Source organism: Agelaius phoeniceus, chromosome 1 (assembly GCF_051311805.1).
Source record: "Agelaius phoeniceus isolate bAgePho1 chromosome 1, bAgePho1.hap1, whole genome shotgun sequence".
NCBI classification, from domain to species: domain Eukaryota; kingdom Metazoa; phylum Chordata; class Aves; order Passeriformes; family Icteridae; genus Agelaius; species Agelaius phoeniceus.
Genome location: NC_135265.1, coordinates 85,009,333 through 85,036,591, shown reverse-complemented (window position 1 = coordinate 85,036,591; position 27,259 = coordinate 85,009,333). Strand labels below are relative to the sequence as shown.

The 27,259-nt window shown below is 38.8% G+C and overlaps 1 protein-coding gene across 10 annotated transcripts in view; it reads left to right on the top strand.

Annotated features, from left to right (window-relative positions):
* The window catches only part of COBL (cordon-bleu WH2 repeat protein), a 157,581-nt gene that overhangs the window by 27,356 nt on the left and 102,966 nt on the right, over positions 1-27,259 (top strand). For all 10 annotated transcript variants that reach the window (XM_077182679.1, XM_077182673.1, XM_054647821.2 and 7 more), the window contains exons 3-5: positions 15,733-15,939; positions 25,019-25,229; positions 25,943-26,171. In XM_077182679.1, the coding sequence (XP_077038794.1) occupies positions 15,733-15,939; positions 25,019-25,229; positions 25,943-26,171 (647 nt within the window). The remainder of the gene's footprint in view (positions 1-15,732; positions 15,940-25,018; positions 25,230-25,942; positions 26,172-27,259) is intronic.

The window sequence follows — 27,259 nt, the reverse complement described above, 5'->3', positions numbered from 1 at the left end:
GGAACATCCACCTCTTTTGTTAGATGTGCTGCAAACCTGTAAACCTGTCCTTTAAATAGTCTTTCTCTTGCCTCATCTCCCTCCCCCCTTCCCCAGTTTATATCAAGAGACTGTTTAGGAAAATACTTGGAGGTACATAGCTGTATTTGGGCTCTGTATGTCTGTGGTTTTTCTTCAGACTACCTGAAGAAGAGACTGCAAAGTGATAGAAATAATTACTTGTAAAAGTTGCTTGTTAACACCAATGAAGTCAGAATAAGACTTCTTTTAATATCACTTGTTTCTTCTGTCAACAATGAAGATGTTTAGGGATTGACAAAAATTTGCTTTTGTATACACACATAATGAAATGCAACAAACCACATTGCTTGTCTACTTGACAGCAATTCTTTGTGGGCTTAAGTTTGCTGAATCAAGGGAGAAACAGTTGAGTGAGGTTAGGGTTAGGCTATTTAATTTTTATTATGTGTTTTTTCTATTTATGCTACCACTAATTCTTCAATATTAATATCATATGTAAAGGGTTTTTTTCTCTGTCCTAAGGCTGTTCCATACTACTCTGCAGCAGAAATGAAAAGCAATATTATGCTACATTTTATTTTCTCATTAATATTGCTTGTATAGGAAGTTTTTCCTTTTTTCCTTTGGCTTTTTTTTGTTTCTGTTTCAAATTTCTTCTGAATCTTCAGATTTCTTTTCATCATTTCATGCCACCTACTTCTACCAGCTATGCAGACTGAGTGCACAAAAAAAAGGGTGTGTGGAATTCATAAGCCCAACCCAGATATTTTCAATTGTCCAGACTCTTTCAAGTTTAAAAATAAGCAGTTAAACTTGTTATGTGATACCATTCATATATGTTTAATTTAGCTGTCATTTGCCAAGATTATCAACATGCCAGGTATTCATTCTGTCAAAGATTAAACTTTTAAGTCATTATTTGCTTTGAGAGAAAAGCAGTAGTGAAATGAAATTCTCACTCTTCCTAGCCTGTCTTTCTGGACCTAATCCTGTGGTCAAGGACATGTGATAAAGCATAGCTTGCTTTTAACAACAGCATGGCCAGGATACTTTGTATAAGGTTGATGCATTAATAAGTCTTCAGATATTAACAAGGAAATGGGGCTGTGTGCAAGTAGTACTTTAGCTAATGCCTGTATGCATGGCTTCAGTACATGGAAGTGTTTGATTCACTCAAGGTGGACTTTTTGCTGCTGATGTCAAGCATATGTCAGGAGGCATCTGCTTCTGGGCATTCATTTGCTGCTTCATAATAAGCACAAAGGATATGTGATTTTTTATATCAGTGAACATGATTTTTGACACTTGCATGCCAGGCAAAACCTTCAGTGTACTCTGTTACTGTGCTTCTGGACGTAACAGATCAACTGCTCTGTCAAATCTAGTGCATCCTCTTGTGATAATGTGATATTTACATTATAGCCAACAAATGATACCATCAGAATCACAGAATGAGCTAGGCTGGAAAATACCTTAGAGATCATCAAGTCCAACCTAAGGCCTGACACCACCTTATCAACTAAACCATGGCACTGAGTGCCATATCCAGTCTTTTTTTAAACACCTCCAGGGATGGTGACTCCACCACCTCCCTGGGCAGCCCATTCTAAAATGCTCAGTAATTGGAAAGGGCTTCTCTTCCTATGAAGAATTTTTTTCTAATGTGTAGCCTGAACTTCCCCTGATGCAGCTTAAGACCATGGTGCACAAATGCCTACATGTCTGGGTGCATGAATGCATCCATGTCTGTTTCTCTGGCTCTGAACATGGGTAGTGATGATTCACAATTGGTTACAATCTCTGATGTCTTCCATTATTGCATGGGAATATTTCTGTCATATAATTTTGTCACTCCCTATTCAGGATGGGGAAAAAAAACTTTTGGTCAAGCTGTTTCCGAAAATCGTTCATCTTCTGCTGGCTCATCTGTTCCCAGATGCTGTGAGATTGAATTTAGCTTGCTAGGAGGCCTGGGGCAACTGCAATCTGAGCTGGAAATGTACTTGCTTTCAAGTCAGCATTTGGTGGCATCCTTTTGTAGAGCAACAAGGAGTGATCAACAGGATCTACTTGTGCCTGTGTTAGTATTGTTGTAGAGAAAGTTGATAGAAGATAAAGCAATGCTGTGCAGAAGCAGCTGAATCTAAACAGTGAATATAATTTGTATGTTGTTTAGTCCTACTTTTCATACATTACTGCCTCAGAAGCAGAAATGATAGCATATAGCCTGATAGCATTCTTTCTACATCAGATATGTATGCATGATACGCATTTGGGTAAGTGGAGAACAGCCTTTACATGCTGTGTGTCATGTGAAGGTGTGAAGCAGGCCTGTGCTTTTGTCAATTCTGATGTGCAGCAGCTGTGGCCATGGAAATGCTTTTGTGTTCCTGTCAGGAGAGTGCACCCTTCCTTCCCACACTGTTGTGAGTAGCCCATGCTAATTCAGCAGCATTTATCCTGAAGTACAGGGATCAGTTGAGCTTGCAGGAATAACTTGGATTGCACCACTGTTGTTTCTTCAGGGCTAGAATTAGAGCACAAGGGAAACAAGCCCCTTCACTTTTGTTTTGGTAGATGTAATTCCAGGTTTCTTCTACATTGTTGCTTTGCTTGTTGCTTTGCAGTTTATGTTGGGCTCAGAAGAGATTTATTTGGAGGAACATGGCTCTGCAAGCTGCATTCAGGATTCTCCTGTCTGGGAAGTCAAATAAGCAAGAGGGGATGCTAGGTCTGCTTGCTAGCAGTCGAGTGCTCTCATGTCTCTTTGGGAAGCAGAGTGCCAACATGTGTCAAGTGAGCAACTGTTAGGTGCTGGCTCAGGGAGTGCTCTCTCTATGCTGGTAATTTCACCAATTGTCACTATGCCACTGGCCTTCCTATTTCAGAGGAGGTGACCAGAGAAATTGTGGTGTGGCAGGTCTGACTTTATCTGGTGTCCTCAGATTTCCTTGACCTCTCTGACTCATTTTAGAATCGGAAATGGTAAAAAGTCAGGGTGGTAACACATGAAGATAGCTTTGCTTGCTTTTTTAATTGATTTTCCTTTCCTCTCTCCCCTTTTTATTTTTTAATGCCTTAGTTGTGTTCTTCTGGTTTTCTGTAAGATGTAGTAAGAGCATCTAAGAGAACTGTGCCTTTGCATAGCTAAAGGCAGCAGGTTGGATGCCCAGGGCAGTACCATGCAGTTGCTCTCCACTTCCCCAGGCTTCTCTAAGTGCCATGCTGCTGATGCTCCACGTTCTCCTGGTACCTGGAAGTTGCATCCTCACTGGGGGAGCCAGCAAGTGGGGCTGTCAGCACAGAGGTGAAACTGAGCTCTGCTGAGCTTCTGCCAGAATGAAAACTTGGCTTTCTGCAACATCAGCGGCAGAAGTCCTACTGACTTAACTGAGTCCAGGATATCTTTGTTCTGGTTTTCATCAGTTGTGAGGAGGAAACTCTGTAGTCAAACACTTCCTAACTCGTGCTTTCATTCACTGTTATGAGGTAGGGGCTTTCAGATGGGACAGACACCCTTATTTCAGCAGAGCGTGCCAACAGCTTGTGTGGCCATGCAGTCCTAAATAAAAGATGAAGTTTATTTCATTATCCTCTTTGCCTGTATTTTTTAAAAAAATATTGGTTTTTTCACTGGTTAGTTTGGTTTCAGTTTAACTGACAAGAGAGAAAGATAAGCTAATGTACTAGCTTTTCATAAGTGTCTGGAAAGTTGGTGGCTGGTAGTGAGAGGAGGCCTTGTAACCACCTTGTAACCAGTGGGGTGACAGCTGCAGGATAAGGTCCAGAGCTGAAGAGAGTCATTAAGTGCTCCAGCACTGAAAAGAACTTGTGAGACTTGTCACCCTTTTTGATATGAAAAGTAGTTCAGACAAGACAAGGAACCTGGAGGAAATTGGATGCCATTAATGCTGCTGTTTCTTTGTTTTTGACAAGGAGATGGAAGTCTCTTGGTTAAAATTCCAGCCCTAAATCACCATTTTTTGTTGCTTGCATTTGAAGTATTTGTGCCTCTTGCCACTTCTAGTATAACTGTGGCAGTTTGTGTTATAAGGTAGTCTAATATATCTGTTTCTTCCTGTGTGTGTGCTGTAGGCTCTGCTGAGTGTGCAGCTGGCTCAGACATGTCTACAAAATCTTGCAATCACTGCTGTGATGCCCCATCAGTAGTTACAGGGCAGCCTCAAGCATGTTTGCATACAGTTATCTCTTGAGCAGCATTTAAAGCTCCTCAGCAGCAGATGCCTTCAGTTTCTTGGTGGTGTTTTCTCATGGATAACATGTAACACCATTCCTCTGGATTCCAGGCTGCTGACAGAAAAAGTCTTGGTTTTACTCTGTAAAGTCCATAATGGTCCTGACTCCTGCCTGTTTCCTGTGTCCTGAGCCAGTGCCGTACATCAGTAAAATGCACACAATAATCGTCCCTGATTTGAATGTGTGTGATAAAGAGGGAGGGTATTTGGCTCCTTCCTCTCTCATTTAATACTGTCTGGGTGTGTTGAAATGCCTGATTTATCAAGATTTTCTTCATAATGTGCTCTAGTTTGCACTGCATGAGGCCTACATCATTTTCGGTTTTGAGAGATTTAAAATCCATTAAGTAACGTGTATGCCTACAGGATACATTAAACAGAATTTTAAATGGAAACAAACTAAAAAAAATGGGGTTTGCTGGCATATAAAAATCATTAAAGCACTTTTTTTCTTACTTGATAAATCACGATCACACTTCAGAGTCCTCCTGTTTGGTGTTGTAAGTGTATTTATGTGCTAACATCTGCAGTATTCTTTTTGGTCAGACTTTCTGGTTTCTATATTAATGTAGGTTCCCACCTTCATACTAGAGTTTAAGTGGGGTTTCTTACTTAATTTTATGATTTGCTTTTAATAAACCAAAATACTTGAATTTTAGTTTAAATCAAGAAGTACTTGATTCCTGTGTCATTTCGAAAGAAGAGAATATCATAGAAAATGAAAGCAAAATACTTGTGGTTCTAATAAGAAATTTAATTAAGCAAATCAGCACCAGAAAGATAAACAGAAAGTCAGCTGAAGCTGTGAGATTTCCTCATAAAAGCACATGTGGCATCTGAGAAGTACAAGGTCTGACAAGAGTTTAGACTATTGTGTCAAAATTGGATATTTCTTTATCTCATTGATACTACATTTTTGCCTCAATAACCTTCATTTAATATACTGCTGTAAGTTATTCCTTGCTGTGTGATAGAGTATGTATTCAGACTGAATTATAAATGCAAATTAAGGTGATTAGGGAGGGTAAGGAATGTTCTGGCTCTTCTGATTCTTTTTCTTTGTGATTGAATGTAAACTATATCTCACAAAAAAATGCATTGTTAGATCTTTTATGGGATTTTTTTCTAGCTCCAAAGAGAAGTTTATCAGCCCTGTAGTTCAGGTGCTGGATTCTTGTTTGTCATGTAGTTTTCTACAGTTAGAATTTACAGAATAACTGTAGATGAAAAAAAATTGGGTAGATTAATGCATTTTGTCTTTTAGATCAGGAAATCCAAAGTAAGTTGTCTTCTTGTTTATCTTCCAATATTTCAGCAGATGTAGACTTTTGAATGTACGGGGAACATGGGCACTGGACTTGGACAAAGCTTTCCCTTCTCTGCCCCAGGAAATTTGATGTAAGGTCAGCCATGATAAGATCACAAATGCTTCTCTAAGGGAAGTGAACTTGAGAGGAAGCGCAGAGGGTCTTCCCCTTTTAGGGGAGTGCAGTGCAGCTGGAAAATAAATGGCTTTTGTAGTCCGGCCTGCTGTGTTTTGTGTCTCTCCTGCCCAGATCCTTGTAGCTGAAGAATCTTACCAGGTTTCAGAAGCAGAGATACCTTCCAGCAGCCTGTAAAGACATTGGGGGAGTTGCTATTTATGAATTTAATTCCTGCCTAGAAGTACATGTTTCTAATGTTTTGAGAAGCCTTTTGGGTCCAAGGGGTGCTTTGGAACTGGGCAAGGATGCCTCCTCTTTACTCTGGTTAGAGCCTTTAACTTTTTGTCTGTGTCCTTTTCTTTGGTATGTCAAGGTTTTCTGAAGTATCTGTGATCTTGTCACCATTTGCAGACAGTTGAGTGGAGGCAGGTGGAATAACATTGGTGTAATTCTGAAAATTCTCCCTTAATGACCATTGTCTGCCTGTTTTTGTAGGATCTGTTTGTGTCAGGGTGAATAGATGAAATGAGCTTCAGTGGTGTATTCCTAGAGCGTTGTCCCTGGATGAGGCATGATGATCTGTCAGCTCACTGTAGCAGGTGTTAGTGTTCACCACACATGTACCTATTTAAGCAGGTAATCATGCTAAATAATTCTTCCCCATCTGCACCTCAGATGGACACTCTTTTAAGGCTGTTTCTAGTTGAAAAAGGTATTACTATGAATAATATTCTGTAGTAATTAGTTAGTGGTTTTCACTGAATTGCTCACTGGCTTCCAAGCATATTATAAAACTTAGGAATTAGCCAGCACAGTAAATCACATCAGAATTTCATTAACCATATATATTGTTTTTCCTTGATGCTTTCAAAACTATTCCATCTTCTGTGGGAATAAGGCAAGCACTTTACTGCAAGGAGCACTAATTTATGGTCTTCAGGCCTCTAGAGAGTGATTCTCAGTAAGTGGTAGTGAGGTTAAAAGTCTGTGGGTACAAAAATAGAATGCAAGCTGGGATACCTTTGCTCAACAATACAGTGCAAATGCACCTTGAATTTGCATGTTAGTTGAAAGTGCAAGTCACTACAGGAGAGTTTATAAATCAGTGTTGCTAAGCAATAAACTTTTATTGAAGGTGATTGTTGATAAGAGATTAAGAAAGGACAACCACCCTGAAATCTGAACAACATCTATCACTTCAGGGATAGCATGCAGTACAAGTGTTTCTGAGATAGCCTCAGGCTTGAGAAACCATACCTTTAGCCTTTTGACCCCTCTAGAAACAAATCATCTGCTCATTGCTGACATGATTCACTGTTAAAAAACATGATAAAGACTATTGTATGTTAATAAAGCCTATTAGAACTGGCAAAGTACCTTTCCAGACCTAGAGAGCTTGTCATGGAGTTGTGGCATCCTCACAAAACCACAGCTGACAGGTAGCAGAGTGAGTGCATCTGAATGATCCCCATTTGCCCACAACATGCAGAAGGCTGGCAGTGCTTCCAGCATGCTTGGAAATACTCTTGCTTTGTCTCATGACAGTGTTTTCCACAGGTGAGCATGGTTAGTAAGGGTCCAGTTAACCAACATGAACCTGACTATAAGCTCATTAATAATGCTGACAAATCTCATTAGTTGTCTTGCAAGAGATTTTAACCTTATGTTTTTCACACTTCAGCCATAGCATTTGCCCTCTGCAGAGAATTCAGTGTGCAAGTGGCTTGTCTGCATGGTTGTAGCCTGCTATCGGTTTAACTGAGTGTCTTTAACAGCTCAGTGATGATTTGAGAGTGCAGAGAATAGAACAGAGTCCTCTGCTAACACAGCTTTGGCATTTTACAGTGTAAGCATCAGTACTCTGGTTTTCTCTCTTAAGTGCATTTAGGATGTTAGCATGGATGGCTTTGGCATTTTGTTTGTTTGGTTTGGTTTTTTAACTAACCAATGCCATTATGCTTACGTATCAATAGCATAAAAATAGAGTTCTCTTTTCCCACTGAAGCATACCATGCAAAGCAGCCTGATTTAGTCACAGATGAAGGAACTGGATGATATTTCAGCTGAGCACAAGCAATGTGTTGTTTTCCTTAAGTGTTTTCTTTATTTTAGTATTATCATTGCTCGGAATGGAATGAGACTAATAGATCAATACTTGATAAATGGGGAAAAAACATTGTGAGTTTGTGGATAATGAAGGAAAATGTCAAAAATACTGGTAGGGATACTGTTCACTGAATGCATTGCACTACTGCATTACTGTTTTCTCTGAAAGTCAGTTTAACAGCAATTTTGATTTTGGTCAGCGTGAAATTGGCAGACAGTTTTAGCTGAGGTGGTGATGGTTAAACATGTTTGAGTCCTAAAGCCTAAATGTTTATTGCCTGTATTCATGTTTTGGTTCATCTGCAGCTTCTCTTCTGGCAAGTGCCGTTGTGAAAAGAGCAAGGCTTCAACATCCATACCTAGACTGCTGTTTTTCAACTTTGCTTTTCCAGATCACATTTTTTTGAAGGTGAAGCTTCTTACCCATCCTCCAGCATGAATTGTTGGTGACATTTTGTTTGTATCACATCTCCCAAGCCAAAGAGTTAAAACTATTTGTGTATCTCTGACTGAGAGATGTGATATTGCTGTATTTTAGATTGCAGAATCTTACCTTTCCGAAATAGAACTTACCTGTGCTTTCTTGCCTTTAACCACCAGAGACTTCTGGGTTTTTTCAGCATGTGATTTGGCAGATTAGGTAAATAATTAAATAACGTTAACTGCTCCCCCATTTCATTCCTATTTACTGATGTGCAACCCAGTGGAGTTGTACAGCATGGCACCAACTTGTAGTGTGGTCTTTGCCACACACTGAATGTGTGGGTGGTATCTCAAAAGTCCTATGATACAGCTATTAGTGATACAGACTTATTATACAGTGCTTATTCAGGCAATGTTTTCATTAACTGCAGCGGGCACGTACCCAAATCTGGGGATTTGGCTGCTTTTTAAAAGAATTTTTTTAGGGCTTGCCTTCTACTTTGTTTTGGGAACTGATACAGGTAGATCTATTGGGCTCCCTGGCATGGCTGTGGTTACTAAGTGTAAAAGCATTGGTAGGCTCCAGTGTTATTCCTTGATCAGTTAAAGCCCACCCGTGTACAGGTCCATCCCTGCTTTCATGCTGAGAGGGCTTTCTGAGGTAGCAGTGGGGAGCACTGCCTGGCCCATGCACTACAGGAGGTCAGGTTAGAGTGCTTCTGGCTTCTTCTGGCCCTAAAAATGGCTGTTGAGAAATTGGTATGTCAGCTGCTCTGTACAGGTCTTGAGGGAATGCCTTAGTGACTGGAATGAGAATTAGGCTTTTGTTGGAAGATAGTACACTATGATTCTTAATGAAAATTGTGGGTGATGTATAAAAACACAATTATTTGAGGATACCAGCCACAGGCTAACAAATCATTTAGCCTTCCTGTCAGAGGGTGAGCCCACAGTAGTTCAGCTATTTTTTGTCAGTGCAGGAGTCTGAGTCCTGGCTGGGCAGAAGCCTGCTTTCTCTTCTTTGGCAGCTATGCAATGTTTCACAAGGACCAGAGTAGCCAGGTCTCTGCTGTGTGTTGTGACATTTCAGCCTCTCATGAAATGGGTCATTTATAGAGATACGCCTGTGGTAGCAAATTTTATAACAGTTATTCACTGTCACATCCAGGACCAGGAAATGATTAATTGGTGAAGTTGGTGAAAAATTTTAAATCAGAGAGATGATGTTAGGAACTACTTCCATTAAACTGTATCATCTCACCTTGACTTCTGTTTATTTTTTTCAACTTCACCCTTGGGCAACCATGATCGTATACTTCCATCCCTTCTTCCTCTTCTACAGATCTGCTCATTCTATTTGCTTCTGTTCTTTATTTCCTTTTCTTTTCTTCTGGCATAGTAACTTTATTTTTAAAATGCATAAAGCTGTAGGGTTTCTCATCAGTAGAATCAAATGGAAGATCAAAAATATAATTAAATGACTTTCATTTCTTTGCCAGAAACAAATTATTTTTTCTTGTCTATTTTGGGTGACTTTATCATGCCCACAAGGAAATAATTTTCATTGTGTCTGTTATTGTGATCCTGCCTTAAAAATGGAATGATCTTTTACAAGTAATATGAAATTCCAATAAATGTTTGAAAAGAGAAAAGAATAAAATAATTATATACTATAGTAGCCATGGAATTCAGAGTAAAAACTGCTAAAACAAAGCAGCAACTTATTAAAAAAATTAAGTAGAGAACCCCCATTGTTGCCTGAGCCATATCCACTAGTAATCTAGTTCATTCCATCTTAGTGTCTGCTGAAGATCTTTAGAAAGTGTGAAATTTGTGTAATACTATTAATTTTACCAAAATATTGTAAAATAATATTGGAAACAGGTTACTACAATAGTAATGCATTTTAGACCTGTAACCTGTATGAGACATTTAAAGGTTTACATTACCTGTGTTGCACACAATTGTAATGAATTGGTATATTTAGCCTATGATAGACAAAGTAAACTTGAGAATGTTCTTTGGTATTTTTGTATTGCTTTTAATTTAATTGGTTAATTTAAGTGTTATAGATGGCAAAGTGGAATGGAGTTCTCGTTTATGCTGTAAGGCCATCTGGATGAATTTGTGCCTCTTTAGTAGTTACGGACATTATCATGCTCCTGGTGTCTGTTCTTAATCTCTCTGAGATTTGTTTGACTTTTGGTTTCCATTTTCAGAATTGTTGAGGTGAATTGATCTTGCCGCTGATCTGTTTGTATTTCCTTTATATCTTGTAGTGTCTGTTACAATTTTTCTGAGCTGCTGCATCAGAAGCTGAAAGGATTTTACTTACAAAGAGGAAACTTAGCATGCTGTTTATTCTGATAAAGTGGTTGTCCCTTTCCTAGCCAGTGATCTGGGTTTTCTTTGCTTTGCCATAAGCAACTAGCAAAGAATGAAAAGTAAGTGTTTTCTGAAAGATACCTCCTTCACAAGTTAGATCACTGAGCATGAATGACTTCTATGCTGCTGTGTCTTGGTGGTTTGGAGTATGAGGTGTGTGCCTAAGGGCTGGGCTTCTGACTTTGCTGTGCAAGTTGCCAGGGGAAAGGGAGCAAGTGAACATATTCGTCTGCATTTTTTTTTTCTTGCCTATATACACAGATTTCCCCTCAAAAGGCTGTAGGAGTCCAATCACCTGAAAATCAAGAATGCTTATTCCCATGTTTCCTGGTTTTCGTCCAAGAGATGCTGTGTCTATATTTTCTCATCACTGAGCACCCCCATGTTGGTTTGTTTCTCCTAATTATGAGATGGGGTGTATATAACTATCACAGAAAAACCTTTGCACCTGTTTGAGCCTTTTGACCAGACTGCAAATTGACTTGACCACATTGTGCTAGTTGGCCATTAGATAAAAAATGAATTTCTCGTAGTTCTGCTATGATAAGGGACGGTTGAGTGTTTGTTTTGTTTTGTTTTGGATTGGATTTTTCTTGGTTTTGTTGGGTGGGGTTTTTAAGGTTTCTTGGTCGGGTCTTTTCTCTCCTTTTTTTCTTTATGTTCTTCATTTTTTCTTGCAGTGTGTGTGTGTATGTGTGTTTTTGTGCTTTTTTTGTTGTTCTTGCTTGTTTAAAATTAATGGTCAGAGAGAGACACTGCATAGAAAGGACCAGATTCTACAAACTGGTGAATTATGGAGCACTTGCCAAAGTCCTGCTGACATGCATGGAATGAAGTCTGTTCTGTACCTGTTAAGTTGCCTTTGTTTTACAGGGCAGAGAAGATTATTTATTGGGAATGGTGGAAATGGGTAGCATTTCACTCTTTCACTTTCAGTTTTTTTCTTTTTGTGTGTGTGTGTGTTTGTGTTAGACCTTGTCTGAAGAAAGGCAGTCTCTGCATAGCTTTGCCCTGGGTGTAGAAGTCCCAGGACCACTGCTGCTCAAAAGAGAGATCACGTTTTTCTTGGATGGGATTGTAAAGTCCAGGTTACATTCTGTTGCTTGGTAGTTATATATTAATAAATTATAGGTCCAAAGGGCTTGTGTTACCTTGTCTTGAAGTTCATAATCCGATGAAACTTCTTTTCATTTCTCTTGTGTTTCTTCTGTGCTGAAGAAGAAACACTGATCTTATTAGTCAGTGGTAGCTGCAACCGTAACAGGTCAGTTTCCTTGTTTTTCCTTTTCCATCTTGAGAAACCTGTGCTTTTACTGAAAACAGTGCTGGTAGGTGATTTATATATTCTGCCTAGCTATTTCACAGCTATATGCATTTTTTCCCATTTACAGTTAAGTGAAAATAAATAACTCAAGCCTCAGTAAAAGCCACTGTACATTTGTGTATTAGAATCAGCTGCTTGTTTTCTGTCTCAGTCTCAAGGACTGGATGGAAGGATGTAACTCATGTAACCATGAGTTAAACCAGATCTGAAGTGTTCCCACTTGTAACTTCTCCTGCAGATGAGGAGCAGGTACAGGATCTTAACAGGTATCTCAGTAGTGAGTGCAGGTACTTAACAGGTATCTCAGAGTGAAACATGTTTGTGGAGAGAAGATGGCTGTTGAACTAAATTTAGGTTGAATTTATCTGACACTGAAGAATGGCATGCAACTTTTTTATAGTATGTTGTGGTTATAGCATGGAAAGTACCCTTTCTTCCCTTGCTTAACACAGGCTTTTAAATCACTCACTTTCTTTGTGCATTATTTTTGTGGGGTCACAATAAGGCTTTTATTATGGAGTGCTTTTGTGTTGTCCTCTATAACCATTGTTGCTCTGACAAAGAAAGATTAATTCTTTTTCTCACTCGCATTCAATAGTATTAACAGGCTTCTAGGCAGCTTCTGACTGCAGTTGCTAGAGCATGTCAGAAAAAGCAGCTGCTCATGTCAGATCCAAGGTAGAGCTAGATCTGTGGATTTCAGTCTCTGATTCATGTAGCTACATTATCCTACAGAGATGTTTCAGAAAGTTGGCTAGAAAATGCAAATCTGTGCAACATATCACTCCACAGATGTGAACTGCAGAGGGATCTGCTTCCACTGAAATAGTTTGAGATCTGTCATTTGGAAAATGTTGAAAACCAGGAATTTCAAGCAGTCACAGTGAGAATATGTAAATCACTATTGTGGGAAAGTTCGTATGAGGTCACCTGAACTGTTGCTAGGTTAGAGAGACTGCAGTGGGAATGTTTTTCCTTTTCCTTTCTCTGATGTCCCTGAAGGAAGCAGACCTGCCCTGTCCTTTCTGCACAAAAGAAAAGGAGGATTGTAGTATCTGAAAGGCCCTGTCTGCATAATGCCAAAAAGAGTAGCATTGTTAGATGTTATGTGGAGTTAAAGTGAGTATTGCTGGTCAATGTATGGCTGATGCTTTTTTTGGTGTGATGCCTGATTTGCTGACACACTGCGCACACTGCCCTACTCTCACCCCCAGCCTCAAGCAGTTTCATACAAGGTCTGTAACTGCAGAATTGGCTGAGGAGTACTTAAAAAGTTTTTTAAAATATATTAAAAAGATAAAAATCACACTCTCATTAAGGTGTCTGACCTTGTTTGTCTGTTCCCATAGAAAACCTCAGGCAGGTTTATGTTATCACCAGGGAACAGACGCCTTGTGTAGCATAGTCCCAATTTACTTCCAGCTCCTTCACTAGCTTCAAAACTCAGTCCTTCTTCACTTTTTCTCTGAAGTTTCAAGTGTCTACAGCTCAGCTAATTTCATTTTCATTATTATTTTATTACCATTGCTTTATTTCTTCTACCTTTTTTCACTGTGAGATCTGGAATTTATGAGGTAAATCATAATTAAAACTAGTTCTGCCAGGCTCAGAACACTTGCCTGCTTCTTTTCTTTCTACCTCCTTTGGTACTTTGTCAGATGCAATGTGTTGGAATTAGCTCCTGCATTATAGAACAAGCCACAAGAACAAAAAATAAAAGCTTGTTTTAAGAAACAAGTTATAGTTTATAGTAGCTCTATAGCTACTTCTGTTGAAGTAGTTGGTATTTTGAAAGGCAAGAGTTACATGATTTGTAAATCGATGTGAAGTTCTTAAACTGTATGATTGTAAGGCGGTCTTGCCATGAGTCTGGATGTATGCAAAATTCCCGTCTCTCACCACCTGCTTACAAATAACAACTGTAGCTAAATATAAAAGGACCTGAGGAGAAGATGAATCCAAAATATTTTTTTTTCTTCAATAGACAAATAAATTAAGAGTTTGGTTCATGGAGAACCAAGCTAGTTAATTACTTGTCAATGCTCTGAACTTATCACCGGGGAGGAGCATAGGAGCTGCAAGTTAGTGACTGATGACTTCATGTCTCACTCAGTGTATATAGGATAAAAATGGAATGTTCAAGAAAATTTCTGATGAAAGAGAAATTTCTCTATACTAGTAAATAAGGCACTACCTCTGCCTGCATATCTGAAGAGAATGCTATTTGTTATGCCCACAGGGAAGGAAAGGCAGTATCTTCATCACTGCTGATTTACCGCTGATTTACCACTGCCTTGTTGAGGTCTCACTGAAATGAGAATTTTCAAGAAAGTGTAAAGAATTTTTGCAAGTTGAGACGTGTCACAGAGATTGTTGGTCAAATGCAAATACTGATTACAAAGTATGGAGGGTTTGGATTACCTCTGAACACTTTTTTTCTTTTTGGTTGGTTGGTTGGTTGGTTTGGTTTGGGTATTTTTGTTAATGTGATAAAGCTGTTACTTTTTGATTCTGCCAGGAGCTTACACTGATTATCCAAACTCTGTTTAGCCTTTTTATCTGTGAGAATAGTGGTTATCTCTTATTAAAGAAGAGTTTGATTTGGTATTTCAGTTCAGGTTTTTGGGTTTTTTTCCCCTATACGCAGTTTTGCCCTTGGCTGATTTGACCACTAAGCTTTTCCGGCTTTTAAGAATTAGAGTGCTTTTTCTGTACTTTTCCTATCTGGACCTCAGTTCATATTGTTTGCAGGGCGAAAATCGTGTGAAGAATCATAATCTCTTCCTGCACCCTAAAAACAGGCAGATTAACAAAATGCAGGCAGTAGGCCTCCACAATAATTTCTGAGTAAATATTTTACTGCTTTTTCCATCTGTTACACTAAAATCTGACTTAAACTAAGCGTAAATCTAGTCAGAAGAGGTCACTGGAGTATTAATCATCAGAGTTAATCCTCTTAGACATGTGTTTGGTATGAGGCCAGCTATTCAGAAGTTTAACAGCGCACATATGTTGCTTATCTGTCTGGCAGCTTGCCAAAGAAGTAAACTTCAAGTCTGTGGTGGGTTTATATCTCTGTAAAGCATGCTGCTTGCTTGGTGCAAGGTGATGCAGCTTTTCTGTATATCACACATGGTGCATAGCCTGCTACTGAAGAATGAGTTCCTTTCAGGGTGCTTTTCAAAGAGCTATAGTTTTGGTGTTACATGATAAGAAGTGATATCATTCACAGTTGACCTTTTCATGGTGCTTCCCTATGAAGTATGATGAGCCAGATTTAATACTACTAACTTAGAGCAGAGGAAGAGACAATGTTTCAAGTAGAGTAATATTGTGGAACCCAAATATAGCTGAATGAAACCTCACCCTGCTTCCACTGCTGCCATTCTGACTTGGAGGAAACATTCATGTACGTAAATACAACTCTTTCTTGAGTCAGGTCTGGACTGGACCCAACATTTCTGTTTCTCACTTCATAGGAGTATGCTTCGTACTCGACAGAAAAACGATTATATCATATCCTAATTATGGAACTGATTCATCCCCTGGGGCATGGAAAGCAAACAGTAGGAGTGAGTGCATCATTAAAAAATTAGCGTATTTTTAGAGAGGAGGTAAAAATAAAAGTGCAACTCCACTGAAAAAGTTAATGATGAAGAAAAAAATTACTTGCATTAAAGGAACTTTTTAAAACAGTCTGAGATTATGGGCAAATGAACATATATTTCTTAGTAATGTGTGTGGATTTTCTTGGAAGAAATCATTAATTTTCTTCTTACCTTTCTTTCTCAAGGAAAAGAATGAAAGCTCGTGCTCCCCCTCCACCAAATCAACCTTCTGCAGCAAGTAGAATTCAAAGTGAGCCCAAGGCACCTGCAGAGACATCTGTAATTTCGGATCAGAACCTAGTGAGCATGAAGGAGAACATGATAAACAGACTGGTGGACTTCACAGTTGTTTTACCCAGTGGAGTGGAGCAGAAGTGCACAGTGCAAGGAAGGTAAGGCTTTGATTAGCTCTCACTTTTTGAAGCCTTTTGTTCCCCATGGGATGCTTGGTGGTGCTGTCCTTCTGAGTTTATGGGGCTTCTCTGTCATGCTTTTCTCTGCATTTTAAGCAGCTGTTGCACCAGAGTCCTGAGAGCCAAGTATAAAGGATCCTCTCCTCTGGGGCAAGAAGGATTTAGCAGCTATTGTGTCCCTCTTTTCCCCATGGATCAGTACGTGTATGGATCTATCCCTTTCATGTAGTGTCACTGTGCTTAGGTTGCATCACATCCCATAATCCAGAGTGGGCTTGCTGCAGTGGAACTAGGTGCTGCTGGCAAACAGTCCTGACAGTATGAGTGCCTGGAGGCATGCCAGGAAGCAGGCTCTGAAGATGGATGATTCATCGCATTCAGAGAACCCGCCTTCACAATTACAGTGCAGTTGTGTAGACAGAAAAGCATCTGCTCGTATTTAGGAAGCTTTTTATATGTAAAAGTGTATTTTTTTTTCCCATGGAAAGAGACAGGGATTTTCTGTTTTACTTACTGGGTACAATCAAGAGCAAATTTTATTGGAAAGGTAATTTTGAGATAATTCTCTTCACTGTGGGAGCTCTTCTTTATCCTCATTCTTTTTGTGTAAATTGTTTTGAAAGAAAGATACATTACTTTAGGAAATAGTACAGAGAAGTTTCAAAAGTACAAACAAGACTCTGATGAAACCATAGCAAACAATGTTGTGGTCAGGAGTAGTCAGGAAACTGTAGGAAGTGTAAGACCACATTCAAAAGGTGTATAGTTGTAGGCACACAGTTTGTGGTAATTGGGAGTGGGGCTGCAGTGAGCCTCATCCCCACTGGGCTACAATGTGCAGGACAGGTGAGCAGCATTGAAGGTAATGGGACATGGAGTGCTGAGGTGCACTGACCAACCACAAAGTGTGCAGAGGGCTCACAGGTGTAAGGCATGTAAAATGAAGGGTATAAAAGATAGGGCTGAAAAGCAAAAAAGAGCAGATTCTTGAAGATTTCTGAAATGGTGTTATTCTGTTTGGGCTGATGCTTTGTGATATTGTATGATGATGCTTTGTGTATCGTGGCTGTCTCAACTGTGAAATGTAGCTGCCTATTGGTAAATCAGATTCTGTGTTTATTTTAAAATTAATGCTTTCAGTAGTTAGTCTGCATTCCAGCAGAACTACTTTCTGTCTCATATGCTAGTCTGTGTTGACTGTTTCCCTCATAGTATATTTTGGTGGCTGAGGAGGATGTGTAAACTGCTATTTGGTGTCTGGGACTTCTTTCTTCCCCCTACTTTTCTTATAGAAACTAACATACATTTATCTACTCTTGGGAGATAGTGCAACTTGTGGGTGTCTACCCCAAAGCCAGAGTGATGTTAAAGGCTTGAAAGGAAAGCAGTACTTACCAGAGCTCTCAGATAATACGTGTAGTGATAGAGTTTTTATAGGGAGATTTGGACTTAATCAGAGAAAGAAGAGAGCAGGCCTGGTAAGTGGAACAGGACATGAAACTCACTGGCCATTAGAGCCCAAAGAAAGGTGGTATTTCATTGGCAAATGCAAGCCATCTGGGAGCTGACAAGACATTAATATTCATGCAGCATTTTGTACTGAGACATAGATAATTGCCATAAGGTTAGAAACATTTTTTCCTCTCCAAAGCAAGCAGTCCAAGAGTGCTGTGAGTGGTCTTTTATTGTGACTTTTTGAAGAATGTAAAAGCTACAGGAGCAAAGAGCAAGTAGAACGTCCCTGTACAGTAAATATTCTATGTCTCACACAAGTGTTTATCATTATGTGTCCCATACACTGAGACTGTTTTGTTTATTAGAGTCTGTAGTCCATGGACAAAAACCTGAAAGAAATGGCAAATATGAAACTTCCCGCATTTCTGTGAAGTTATTTATATCATCTGCATTAAGCATTCTAAGCAACTAAAATATTCTCTTTGCCTGTGAGGGTGCTCATTTCTCTCAGGGTCTGTGTGATAGGTATAGGCCTCTGATTTAGGTGGCAATTAAATTCCTGCCTGTGTTAATGTGCAAATCTGCACATCACTGGTGCCTAACCTAGGCTGTGGCTGTTCCCCCTGCATGCTGTCTTCAAGACTTGAAGTGGAGAATTTAGTGACACTGATAGCCAGCTGTGGGAAGTGAAAGATGACAGAAACTGAGAAAGGATGATTAATTCCCCTAACAAGCTATGAAATGAGAAAAGAATATTCTGTAATAAGCCCTGTATTACAATGGCATCAGTCTATGAACAGACCTCATGTGTGCTGCTGTTCTTTCTAATCACTGGAAGATGCAATTTTCTGTACATTATCCCTGGCTTTGTTTTTAGGTATGTAGAATAGTGAAAAATAATGTCAAGATTATCTGAAACTTTTAGGGGATGAACTGTCTGAGGGGAAAAGCCCAGGTTTTTTCAACTTCTTGCATTGTTTTGGTATTGGAATCTAAACAGCTATGAAATACAATGATACTTAGGGGGTAAACATTAAATTATGAAGTTACTGGATCTTATGAAATGTGGTGGTTTTTTGCCCTTTTTTTTTTTTTTAAGTTTGTGGCAAGAGTAAGAGCCAGTACAGGTAATGAATTATTTTCCCTGCTCACTCTTTATCTGTGATGATATCATGGAAGGACATTTCAGAAAAATCTGCTGTTGTTTATACTGCTTTAAATCTTCATTATTTTTGTTGCCATCATTAAAACTGTTTTCTGCAGAATCTCCATTTGGCTACCCTGGGGAAATAGCTTTTCTGTTTCAAAAAAATTTGCAAATCTTTGCCCTGGGCATGTTCATAATGAAAAATTATTCTGTAATTTCTGGAAAGCAGTCCACAGAACAATGAAGTACACTGGATTATATTTGAAAATATAAATACTGTAGATAATTAGTATCACTTAAGATTGTTATAAGTGAACTAAAAGTAAAAATTACGCCTTTCAATTTGTTCATTGTATGTAGGCAAAGCAACATGTTGTAATTTAACTTTGTTCTCTATGTAAAAAGTTCCTGCAAATATCAGCAGAAGGGCAGAATGTTCTCATTAAGTTTTCTTGAAGACATGTTAAGAAAAAAAGTTTGAATTATTTAAAGATATTTTATTGCAATCTGGAACCTTGAAATTGTTTTATTTATAAAAGTTAACTCAAGCTGACAGTCTCTCTAACGGTTTATTGCCATCTTGTAACACACAATTTGTTTGGGAATTTGAAAATGTGTAGCACAGATTTTAGTACAAAGCTGAATCATTAGGGAGTGTGTGCAGTGATAAAATAGTATAAACAGTTTTCTTTTTGAAGGACTTGATCCCTGGGAACTCTGCTATAAAACATGTAGAAGTATTCATGAAAAACTGTTAGCCTACTTCCCCTTGAAAAGGAGGGAAACACTATTCTGTGTTTGTACTTGGGTATGAGCACTGACTGATGTGCTGAAAGGATAGGTAAAGCATTGGCCACTTACACATTTTATGCATGTAGATCTGTAGCACATCCACACAAACAGTTAACAGGTCTGAGAGAGGTGGTGGGTAGACATTTAGATGGAAAACAACTGGAAAAGCTCCCAAGTTATCAGTGTTCTCTTCATGATTCTCAGAGGTAATACTTTCAATGGGTAACCCATAAATAAAGGGTTAATGCATCTCTGTTCACACTTCGTGGCACTGAGGAGGACTTCCTGATTAACACAGATAAATTCATTAACACAGCAGCTTGGAACTCAGTAGTATTTGAAAAACACTGTAGAAAAATGGGGATGTTTGAAGCTAAGTGAGGTTTGTTTTGAAGTTGTCAACACGTGGATGACCAATATGCTGAAAAGTAAACTGGAAAGTTGTTGCTCCTGCATCTTACATGTTACACAAATTCTCTCATACATATGATGAACATAGAGCAGGACACTGGAAGTAGTAGTAAACTAGCCAAAGCTGTAGTCTGATTCTGCAAATATTGGAGGACAGAGTTCAGTACAGAGTAATATCAGAATATTCAGAAAGAATATTCTCACATATTTTCAGTCTCTTTATTGTAGGCTTATAGCTCGACCTACAGAACAGTGTTTCAGGAAAGATTCAACGTATGAAATCAGTCGGGTTGATAAAACATTCAAGAGGTGTTGTCAGAAGAAGATAAACAGGGCACATGGCAAAAGGCTTAAAAAATAGTTTAACTAAATACTGAATAAGAGTCAGGTCTATAGTACAGTTGTTCAGTGTAGGCTAAGGGGGAGGGGGAGAAAGTTGTACTAGAATTTGTGTTGAAAGGGGCCCTGGAACACAGAGTCTCTAGGCAAGTTGGAAGTTTGAATACTTCAGAGAGGAGGTTTCTGGATTTTTCTGCACCTCTTTTCCAGGGCTGGAACCATCTTTTTGGAGACAATATGTTTACTTGTATCTAAATGGAATTTCCTATTCAGCACTTGTCTCTTGCTCTTCACAGTCAAGAAGAGTCTGTCTCTGTAACCCTATAGTTCCTACTTACAAACAGTAGCAAGGTCTTTCTTCACCTTTCTTGTTCTAAGACTCAAAAAATCCAGTCCTCTGTCTCATGTATCATCTTGATGTTCCTTCTGTGGACTTGCTCAGTTGTGGAAAATAAGAGCCAAATGCACAGGAGCAAGTTAAGAAAAGAAATAGAAAACATTTATAAGTATCTTATTTATCACATTTCCTGAACTTTTTTGGATACAGATTAGTACTTAGTGTGTACATTTTTGTTTGTGTAGAAAAAGTGGTAATCTTTTCATTAAGTGCCTGCTGTACTTTGGAGCATGCAAAGATAAAGACTGATGCTATTTTCTAGTTTAAATGGGAATAGTGAAAGAATTAAAGATTTTGGGTCATCCATTCCCTTTACAGTATTACTTTCTTTTCCGGTCAATTGCTAATGCAGATTCTTAATGCATATTTGACATTGACCTAAATAAAGAAGATCCTTTCCTCCAGTTTAAGACTATTTTTAATTTTTTTTTTAACCATGGAATCACAGAATAGTTTGGATTAGAAGGACTTTAAAGACCATCTAATTCTACTCTCCCTGCCATGCACCAGGGACTTGCTCAGAGCCCCATCCAACCTGGTCTCCCATGCTTCCAGGGATGGGGCATCCACAGCTTCTCTGGACCAGTTCCTGTGCTTCACCAGTCTCACAGTCAAGAATTTCTTCCTAATATCTAATCTAAGCCTACTCTTAGTTTTAAACTTTTAGCCCTTGTTCTGTCACCACATGCTCTTGTGACAAGTCCCTCTCCAGCTTTCTCCTAGACCTGTTTAGGTACTGGGCACCATTTGTAACATGAAAGTAGAAGATAAAAAAGAAAATTGTTTGAGAGAATACAACTTTACCCTGCACATTTATTTTTAGCTGGCCAAGGGTATGTTTTAAAATGTATTTCTCTGTGTGATCCAAGGAGGTCAAGCCAAACCATACCCAAAACATCTCAGTTGTTTTATACTTCCTAAAAACCATAAGCATCTCCTGCATTTTACTGGAGAACAGCGGGAAACAAGCAGTCTGGTCGAACTGGATCAGCATGATAAGTATTGCTGACAAAGTAGTTATCCTTTACTGTTCAGAATTGGCATTAAATGTTAAACAGCTTAGTAATGAAATATCAAAATAGAGACAAAGTATTTTCCTTTGTAAGAATAGTCATATGAACCTTCTTGTGCGAGTCTTAAATTGTGTTCTCTCTCCAGTTTTGTTTCTGTGCTCTAGTATTTGCTTGTCAGTCATAAACCTTTGGTGTGTCTATTATGTAGTGTTTGGTCACTCCACCAAAAATTTCAGCAGCATCATGCTAAAATGAAAAAGTAAGGTATTTCTTAGCTGAGTAGTTAGAAAGGCAGGATGTATTTAACTTCTTTTCAGGTTTAGATTTAAGACCTGCCTGAATTTCAAAGCAGAGTATGTTCTCTACTAGATGTCCAAGCAGGTTAATAAAAAGTGGAGATCTGTGTGGAACAAGATGGAAGCAAAGGAAGGATTGAATCTTTTCATCTTCCAAGAGCCATATTCAGCCCAAGGTTAGAAAGAAAAGTTGGTTTAGATTAGTTGATTACTATTCTCTTGCTGTGTTTAGTGACTCTCTTATGTGTGTAGAATATACATGGGATGTACTTGAAATAAAACTCTCATTTAAAATCAAGCTGAACTGTATTATGGTTTAGAAGGAAATTTTTTCAAGTTGATGTCAGGGAAATCTGATATAAGAATAACTTCATTGCAAGGGTTTCCCAGCTCTCTTACTTCGATTGAAACACAAGGATTTTGAACTTTGTTTGTGGAATTCTTCTCCTTTCCTCCTTTTCTCTCCCTGCTTCTTATTTTTTTTCTTTACACTTCAGAAGTTTTGTGAAAAATTTTCCCTGACTTTACATTTTTTAAAGAGCATGCAATTTGCTTTGAAGCTTTTTCAAAAGCTTCAGCTGTACTTTCAAAAGGTGCAGATGAAGGATGCTTTTCATGGAACAATTGTGTATTCTGAGCAGCATGGCACAGAGTGGGATGTTGTAGACTTCCTTAAATGTTATGTTTAATGTGTGCCTGTTCATAATTAGCAATAAGGTGAAACCTTAGATTTGGCTGGATTTTTGTATTTTCTGTTGTCCAGACAAATTTGTTCAAGTTGCATGATTGTCTGTAACTTATTTTCTCTGATGGCTAGTGTGGATTCTGATCATATTATAGTTGCAGTACTGTTGCTGCTGAATATATTTTATAATTTCAGTGGTGTATGTGTGAAATCATAAATTGTTATTTTGATGAACTATCTTCTCTTTACAAATACTTTTTCAAGAGGCAAGATAACTATCCAAATCTGAATGAATTATCACAGTATTATGTATTGCAGAAATATAGTACTGTTCCGCTTCAAATATAAATGTCAAGCACATAGGACACTGTGTACTATGATTCTGCCAGGTTATTTCATTTTCTCTGAAACAATAGTAAGAATCTGAGGGAAAGCAAACACATGCAAATTTTAGTTTAAAAGAAATATGTCTGTAAACAGACAAGTTGAGATCTGTATCAGGAGACCTGATAAGCACTTTAAAAAAGTGTGCACCGCACAGTTTAATGAGTATTCATGTAAATACTGGTGTAGGTGGGATTCTTCTGTAGTTTGTACTGAGTAGCTGTAAATGTCTGTTGGTTTGTGGTGTGGAGCATATGAATTGAACATACTTGTGAAACACAGATGTTTTCAACTTGTAGATTGTGTCAGAATGAGTCATTATGAAATGAGCTGATACAGTTTTGATTTGGATGCTACACATTTGTATTTGTGCTCTGTATGTTAGCAGTTGCCACAGTGCACTCTGTTCTGAAGCATTATATACATATTAATGGCATCTGTTTTCCTTATTTGATCTTCAGTTATCATATTCTGAGTTCTTCCCTTTTCAGTGAGATTATGTTATTTCAAATTTCCCACGCTTGCCACTTTCCCAGGTCACACTGTGTAACTCAGTTAAACTTGGAAAAGGTTACTGTAATGGAGGTCCTTCCTCTTCTCTTGCATGAGAGGAGCTGTCACCTACCAGGTAATAAGGAATTGCTCTAGTTTTCCATTTTTGTTGTCTTTGCCATTAGCCCTCCAGCATTCTTCACCAACTTCTTGAGCAGTTGCTGGCCAGCAACATACCTATAGAAAGAAGATTGTTGGCCCTCCACGGAGTAGTTTCCCAGATGCCAACAGCTTGCAGTTTAAAGGGTAATTCTTGAGCTACAGATGTAACGATGCTAGCTAATAACCTGTGGAAGATTTTATTTTCTTTGAATTTGCTTGAATTTTGAATCTCTATACAGTTTTTCCAGTTTAAACATTAAAAGGAGTGCCAGTTATTTTGGCAAATTTGCTGTCTGTGCATTTTTTTTCACTTCTGCTACAAGACAGATATCCCACTGTATGTGGCAGGTTCCAGCTACAGCTGGTAAATTTTTTTTAGCTTACATTCTTTTATTGGTGACAGACTGGTTTATGAAACCAAAACTTTTGAGAAAAATGACCAGTTTTAATAAGCCTATTTTCTCTGATTCTGTACAGAGTTTTTGAGGGGAAGGCTATGAAAATGAAAGAACCCTTCATTACTGTTACAGAGGAGAATTTCTGGAGTGTGGGGGAGCACAGTTTAAATCTGCTGCATTAGGCAGTATCAAGCTCCAGTGAATATTGAGTTCTTGATACAGAATAGAGTATTTCTGTGGAGAGGCACGAAATGAGAGGGACAGTTGCTGACTCTCTTAAAACTTCATGTTTTAAGAATCATACTGCAGTAAACTTGCTGATAATGGGGACACTCAAAGCTAGATGGTTTTGTACAGGTTTAATATTGTCACCAAAATAAATATGGACAGGATCTCTTGTACTGGAAAATATAGCTGGTGTCTAATGGATGTGGGGAAGTCATGTGGAAAAATAAGCCCTATCTACCATTTGTTCCAAATTTAAGTACTCCATTTTGGGTTATGTGATTGTTCAGATCTAGGTGGAGTTTACCAGACTGTGAGTTCATAATCTACGCATATCTTGTCTTCACATTAATGAACAGAATTTGAACTGGAGCATTTAATATATGGATTTAGTACATTATGACCCTCAGTTAGAGCATGGTGCTTAATAACACCAAGGTTGTGGGTTCAATTCCCATATGGGCCATTCACTTAAGAGTTGGACTTGCTGGATCCTTGAGAATCACTTCCAACTCAGAATATTCTGTCGTCTGTAGTCTGGAAGTAAATAAGATGCACTTTGTCTGCACTTGGCTGATGTTTGTAAGTGCTATGATTGGCTCTGCTGTCTGCTTGATACTGAACAGTTAGTTGTGAACTAACTCATAAACAGACACTGAAGTGTGAATATATTTAATTCCTATCATTTTATCTGATCTGTTTAACATTTCAAAGCACTAGCACTGTTCTCTCCCAAAGATGGTAAGCTAGAGGCAGATCCACAGCTTGTGTTGTCTTTTATCCCCCATCTTAAAACTGAGGTAAATTTTCTGGCAATGTTTTTTTTTTTCTCATGCTAACGGTGAATTCTTCTTCCTTGTAGTAAAGCTGTGATGGATGTATTGGTTGATTTATGCAGCCAGTATCGCTTAAATCCATCTCAACATAGTCTTGAACTAAAGTCTTCGGGAACTCAACAAGTTCTGAGTTACAAGCCAAACACTTTGATAGGAGCACTGGATGTACAGACAGTACTTCTGAAAGAGAAGATTCCTGAAGAGAAGGCAAAGAGACCTCTGCCAAGGGTCCCTGAGGTCAGTACTCTGGAGGGCTAAAATGATGCCGTGGAACATCATTCCATTCCTATGATTTCAGTTCTTCCAATCTTTTCATCTTTCATCCAGATGGGAAAGACTTGGGATTGATTATAACCTGCTTTACTAGCTTAACTAATAATGCTTTGCATGTAGATTAGTAGAGGCTAGTCTAGACATTTAGACAAAATGGTATGTTGCATGTGGTTGGATAGATGGAAATCTGAAGATTAGGGCAATTGAAAATTGCAGTAATGGCTGAAACGGGAGTGAGGCTGTGTGAAGATAGTGTTTTGGTGATATTCTGTGCAACAGCTTCATTGAAGATATGGGAGAAGGCTCATCATTAATAAATGTATTTCATGATAAAGTGAAGATTAAGGAGTAGCCATTTTCCAAATGTTTGCTGAAATTTTTTTATTGTTCTAATAACTATATCTAATTATACTCTCCCACCTTTCAGAGTGGGACTTGTAAACTTTTACATTACATCTGCCTCTGATTCCTTTTCCTTCTTCATGTGTTCTTGTGGATGTCTTCTTAGTGGGAAGCGAGGTCTGAGGTGTTATTCTTTCAAATATTATTTTTTGCAAGGTGGGGTAAGTTTGCCTAGGAATAGTCAAGAAAACATGGAAATCCCCGGTGCTTTTCTCATTGTGAGATGGCCTATCCGCCACAGAAGGGGGACTGAGAGTTTGTGTTTGTTTCTGCAGAAATCTGTGAGGCTGGTAGTGAACTACCTGAAGACACAGAAGGCTGTGGTTCGAGTTAGTCCAGAGGTGCCTCTCCACAGCATCATCCCAGCTATTTGTGAGAAGTGTGAAGTCAGCCAAGAGCACATTGTTCTTCTGCGGGATGGCATAACTGGGGAAGAGCTGGAGCTTACCAAGTCCTTGGAGGAGCTAGGAATAAAGGAGCTGTATGCCTGGGACAGAAAAAAAGGTGAGCCAAGACTCAAAACAGTCTCTGCAGGGTTATATGATGTGACAACAATATTATGGGCAATTAAAAGCATTTGTGCTGCCATTCTTTTGGGGTCCAGCTGAAACAGCAGAGTGAGATCTCAGTCTGGAGAGCAGCATGGGTTTGTTCAGTGAGCTGTGCCCAGAGCAGCAGCCAGGTCAGCAATGTGCCGAGCTGTCCTTGGATGCTCTTGGGCCTTGTGCCAGGCTGGGCTGGACTCTGGCAGGGTGCAGGTTGGCCTAGGGCAGGGCAAAAGGAGGAGCTTTGCTGTGTCCCAGAGCTGCTGTTCGTAGAGGTGCGCATAATACAAGGGGCTTCATCCAGGCAGAGTCTGTCACCTGCCTGTGCTGTGGGCTGGAGAGAAGGAAAGAAGAGACATGCCATAGTCATGGCAGCTGTGAAAGCTGAGAGGCAGAGGCAACAGACCAGGGCTTATGAGAAACAGACTGGACAGGATCAGAGACAATTCCTGCAAAGAGCACAGTTATTGACGGTTTAGTGAAGAGGAGCTAAGAGGTATTTGTGTGTAAAATTTTGTTCTTATATTTACCTCTCGTCACTTTCTGTTCTCATAGACAAAATTGTAATAGCAGCTTTTTGGAGTTGAGTTTTATCAGCCTGATTATGCATTCAAATAACATAATTCCATGATGTGCTTTAAAATATACCTGCTTTTAAAATACACATTGACAAGCACTACTTCCTTTGAGGTCAGATTGTGATATTCATTAAAATTGTCTCCTGCAGTTTTTCTCAATCGCTACCACTTCCAGCACAGTAAATATCCTTATTTATTGTTTAGATAACGTCATTCTTGTAGGTGCTGAGCTGTAGGCTTATTTTTTATTTATAAAATTATTTATTTATGTTGACATTCTCTTCTTTCCAACTCTTTGAGAAGTGACAGTTCTACCTCTGTGCGAGTCAAATTTCAGTGCGTTTAGACTTCTAAGTAAACTAAATATCTCTTTTTATTTTGAATTGCTGGGATGTTCCAAAAAGAGGCTGACAGCATGTCATAACTCAATTGCATGTTTGTTTTTTCAAGACATGTTTACTGTAATTAA